Below are 5,238 nucleotides of genomic sequence, written 5' to 3' on the forward strand. Positions count from 1 at the left end.
GTTTTCATCTTCGGGGCAGATGCGCCGAACGCACGCTCCCTCGTCCTTCGGTGCATTCCTTCACGCAGCCAGAAGCGCCCTAAGCTCCCTCCCTTCCAAGCCCTCTGCTCCACCGACCGCTGTGAGCTTTCCTTTTGGCTACGCACCCGGCAGAACAGGCAATTTTATTTTTTAAGCTCGCGATTTGCAATACTCCCACCCGACGCACACCTTGACCGCGGACACAGAACGCGTACAGGAGCGGGGCGGGGCGACTGGCACGGGGCTCGCCGTGCTCCGCAACCTCACAGTCCCGCTCCCCCTCGGCGGCGCCTCCGGGGGCTTTGGGGACCGCAGCTCCGCCGACTGGGGCGGCCGCACCCGGGGCTTCCCCCGCCCCGCCGCCTGCTGCGAGGGGCCGGGCCAGCTGCGCCGCCGCAGCCGGCCCCGCCTCCCTGCCGCCGCTCTCAGTCCTGGAGCGCCGCTCGGCTGCCAGAGGGAAGCCGCTACCTGCTCCGGTGCGGAGTCGCTCCTCGCCGCGCGCCGACAGGGAGAGCAGCCGCCCCGCCGCTTGCCGCGCCCGCAGACGGCCGCAAGACGAGAGAAGTTGCCTCCGCGCTCCGCAGCCGGAGGGAAGAGCCCCGATTGCCGCCGCCGTCTTCCCGCCGCCTCCCGGTCCCGCCGCGGGCAGGCGGGATGATGGAGCCCCCCGCCGCCGCCGCCCGCGCCTCCTGCCGCCGCCGCCCGCTGCTCTGCCTGCTGCTCGCAGCCCTCTGCATGCCGCCAGGTGAGAGCCCGTTCCGCGAGGGACTCGTCGGGGGCGAGGCTGGGGCCGCAGGTGGCCGTGCCCCCCGGGGCTCCCGTCCGTCCGTCCGCTCGTAGCTGGAACGCCCGGCGCTCAGCGCTTCACCCCGGCGGCCGATGCGGGGAAGCGGGCTGCGGGAGAGCGAGCTGCCGTGCCCCACGGTAGCGCCTGCAACCACCGGGAAGCAGGCGGGAGAGGTGGGAACAGAGCCGGGACCGCTCTGCCCGCAACGCCGCGCAGTCCCGAGCGCGGTCGGGGCGCAGCGCTGCGCTGCTGAGGGCGGGTCCCGTGGCACTGGCGGCTGCTGTAAGCCTCGGGGAGCGCCGCGTCCCCCACCGGTGCTGGGAACGTTGCAGCCGTCAGACGTTCGTAGGTTTTATTTTGTAAATATTGAGCGTGAAAGTGAAGTCAGAGGGAGAAGCTGGGGAAGTGAGGAGTTGTGCATTCGGCACGGAGAGCGTCTCATTATTCCTGTAGAAAGAGCGTCAGCCTGTGGCAGTAGTTTGTATTGCTTTGAAGAAAAGGCTCTGCTCGTGTGTGCCGGGAGCGCGGGGCTCTCAGGAGCTGTGAAGTTGGCGTTCGTTCATTGCCAGCTTTTGCCTCACTGCTGCGCGCTCCTCGGTTAACCGCTTATAGGCAGCAGCGAGATAAGGACAGCGCTTCAGGAGCCCCTTTTCACCAGCGATATAACCGCTCTTACTTAGTATGTTCTTCAGTTAAGTTCAGACAAGTGGCAGCCTTACCTTGCTGGCATAACTCGAGCTTTAATTTCTATTAGAATAGCTAAAAGAAAAAAACGAAAAAACAAACATAAAAACCCTAAAAAAAGCCACCAAACACAACCAACCATTCTTCCAACACAGATACGAGAGGAATAGAAGTGTAAGTACTGTACTAGTCTGTTCTGCTCTGGTTTTGCTCTGGCAAATACAGCATCTAATCTCAGTAAGGCTTACAAATGTCTCAGCAGCAGAGTTTGCAGTCAGTGCCGATCTCTGTGGTATAGAGCAGCTCTTTGGAAAAGATTTTTCATGTTATGAAATACTGAAGGCATGTGGAGTATCCGGAGAGATAAGCACCCCAGCGATGAAGCAAGATGTGTCCCCCGTAGAGAGTTCTGTCCCACTTTCTGCTAACGTAAATAAGAATTGATTTCACTCGCTGTGACTGTCCACATTTGCCCACTGAAGGAAATCTGAAATAACAAAAATAATTTATCTTAAGGGTTGCACTGATGGAAGTCTATAAAGAGATGGAATTTGATGAGCTATTGCTTAAAGAGTTTGGAGGTAAACCATCCGGCATTTACAGAGTAGTTCTCTGCTCTTCTTCCTTGTGTTCTCGATGAGAAGGTCGGACAGAACAAATGCATGAGGGGAGAACACAGCCCCACCTCAGATCAGAGACCTTCCCAGCCTACAGAAAATGTCTGGAATGCCCAATTTGTAACTTAAGCCTTGCATTCTCAATCTATTCCCTGGAGGACTGGAAAGATAGTTAAAAACAATACTTGTTAAGCTTTTGGCATTACTGCCTATTTCACATTCCTTACTCCTTACAATCTTAGTTGTGTCGTGCCAATTTACCATCGTTCACCACAAATTCTGGATACATCACTATCACAATGCTTGGCTTTGGGGAGTTCCATTTCAGCTTTGCATATGGCAAGCACAGGCTGAGCTATTAAAAGCATATTAAAAGTTGATGTGCAATAGGTATAGATCTCTCTGGCAATATTCAGCCTGGTGGAGGACTCCTATGAGAAATATTGAGCTTTTCTTTGCAGAAGATATTGCCTAAGAAGAGCTCTATTTAAAAATGAGGTGGTCTATGCCCAAGTGTGAGGCTGGGAGGCTAGCTCTATGATTGAGTAAATGAGAATATCGGTTAAATGCTTGGGCTCTTCTAGGAAGATGACTGCAAGTGGAAAGAAAGTCCATTTTCAGTCATGAGCTAACTGTGGTGCTTCCCCCTCTTCCCTGGTCTCTGGTTTATAATAATTCTGAAGATCAGAGTCTCATTTGGCATTGTATTACTAAACATTGGTAATTGTGTCATGGTAATGAAAGGGCAACATGGAGCCTTCTTAATCACAGGGTGAGTAATTTGTCCTCACTGGTAGCTATGGTTGTTGGTTTTTTTTTCTTTTTCTTTTTCTTTTTTTTTCTTTTTCCTTGTATATTTAGCAGGACACTGATCTAAGAAAACTGATTTTCTGTATTAAGACCTGAAGTTCATGAGGCTTTCTAAGACTGAGGTCAGGAGATCTCTGTGCCATGTATATTTTGTTTCGATCTTCTGTGTTTCTGTTGTCCAATGCCAGAGACTTCTTCACAAGTGAGCTAGAAGTTGTTAAAGGATTTTTGTTTCGGGAAGTGCTACTTCTTTGTAAAACCTCTTTAAAGTTCTTTTGTAAGAATTTGTTAGAAACTCATTTTCCTGTTCTGCCCCTCCTCTGTTGGTTTTCTGGCACACAGAGGGCAACAGCAGCAATCATCCAGGTCTATACGTTTCTGAAATTTCAGTCCAGAGAAAAATAAGCTCTTCAGCTCCATAGGGGAACCAAACAATCAATTTTTTAACTGGAAAAAATACATTTTGTGATGTTCATGAAATACATATCTCTGTGGTAAGTCAGATTTAATTCTGAGATATCTTATTTCCACTTCCCAACCTGTGCAAGAGTCAACACTCTTAGTTATACGTCCATCCATTTTCCTTACAGAATGTAATTTAGGGTGCTAATCTGTAATCCCAGGGTAAATAGCTTCAGCTCCCAGACTGCTAGGCATAAAACTATTGGCTGGCTTTTTTCCAGCTGAGGTTTTGGGGAACTGAATCTCTAAGTATCTGTGCAGGCTGATACATGAAGGGGAAAATAATGAAAATGCCATTACTTTACATAATGCAAATTACACTTTTGTGATAAGGTTAAACATATCCTCTCAATTTTCTTACAAATATTCTACTTCTGTAATGTGGTTTATAGTCTTGTGCTATTGAGTGCTCACCACAGATTTCCATAATGTCCTCCCTAGTAATGCATGGTACAAATCTAAAACTAAGGATTACTGTAGTGGCAATAGCTTTAATGTGCTTGCTAGTCATACCACATTACACCATCATGGGATTTTTATTACAATACTACCACAGGGACTTTTTGTAGAGTATTTTTTTTTTTTTTTTTTTTTTGGTCAAAGTGGTTTTGGTCTGATTATTGAGCCTGTAGTGAAACAGAAGATTGGAAAGAAGGGAGACAGCTATGGAGGGTGCCAGGCCCGTCTGTTTGTGCTTCAGACCTGTTAACACTTGAGAGACTGAGCCCATAGCTGAGTCTCCCAACAGTAGATGCTCCATATTCAGTCTCTCCTGATTGTGAGCCGCACTGTATGACTGCAAGCACAATGGTCTCCGATAGACTTGCTCTGCAGTGCTGTTTCACACTTGAAGGCTTCTCTTTTACATTACCATGCTGACTGTAGAAATTGGTTTTTCATATCACTAATAATCTGATAATCTGAGTTTTCTTTTTTCTTTTCATTTTCCTTTTTTTTTTTTCATGGTCTTATTCAGTTCTGCAGACTGCATAACAGGGTAGGCTGGCTTTTAAGACTGTACATGAGAACCATGATCTCTTTGTTCAGTGCTTCTCAAGGTTCCTCTTAGCAGATAGCTTTTTTTTTTTTTTCACTTTGATAATGTAATTTTTTTAATTGGAAATACACATAAGCTGTAATGTCACACCTGTAAGAGAGAATTGAGCACCTGTTGCAGCATGCTGATTTCTCCTGATCTCTTCTGCTTTGAAGAAAAAAAGTTCTGCTTCCATGCACCAATGCTCAAATGAGAGAATCTTCCAAGAACTGTAAATGCTGTAGGGGGGTGGTAATTAGAATTGACTTGAGCAGAGCATGATTTTTTTCCAGGGAAAAGTGAACATCATTTCATTTGAACACTCCCCTTGATTTGAAATTATCTTCCCTGAAGACAAGGCTTTGACCTACATGTTCTTTATCTTGGTATCTTCTCCTTATTAAGAACAGTATGAATATTGAAGGAGGCTGTATGTTTCTGTCTCTAACATGCTTGAAAATGAATCTCATCTCTTATATAAGAAGAGATCACAGTGAAGCTAGTACAATCAGCAGCTGGCAGTGATCAGATCAACTTTCCATCCCTTCTTTCTTTCCTGGTTTTGTTTTGATTTTCTTTTTCCCCAATGCATGTTGTGCAGGCTAAATCAGAGTCAGCCCAGCCCCAGAGGATGTTAATCTACTTCTCTAAGGTGGTGGCTCTGCAGAGGAATATCTGCCTAGCTTAAGATGAAATTTCATTCCTTATCATACTTGCTTGTCTCTAGAAAGGCAAATAAGTATTTATTTATTAAACAACTCCTATTTCTGTTGAGCTGGTGTTTTTTTTTTTTTTTTTTTTTTTTTTTTTTTTTTTTTTTT

The 5,238-nt window shown here is 47.0% G+C and overlaps 1 protein-coding gene across 1 annotated transcript in view; it reads left to right on the forward strand.

Annotated features, from left to right (window-relative positions):
• Positions 1 to 717: 717 nt before the first annotated feature.
• The window catches only part of ALCAM (activated leukocyte cell adhesion molecule), a 119,392-nt gene continuing 114,871 nt past the window's right edge, over positions 718 to 5,238 (forward strand). The window contains exon 1 of the mRNA XM_042810113.1: positions 718 to 766. Coding sequence (XP_042666047.1) covers positions 757 to 766 — 10 coding nt within the window. The 5' untranslated portion in view covers positions 718 to 756. The remainder of the gene's footprint in view (positions 767 to 5,238) is intronic.

This window comes from Centrocercus urophasianus, unplaced genomic scaffold, assembly GCF_019232065.1.
Source record: "Centrocercus urophasianus isolate 14NV4802_14NV808 unplaced genomic scaffold, USGS_Curo_1.0 seq_12, whole genome shotgun sequence".
Taxonomy (NCBI): domain Eukaryota; kingdom Metazoa; phylum Chordata; class Aves; order Galliformes; family Phasianidae; genus Centrocercus; species Centrocercus urophasianus.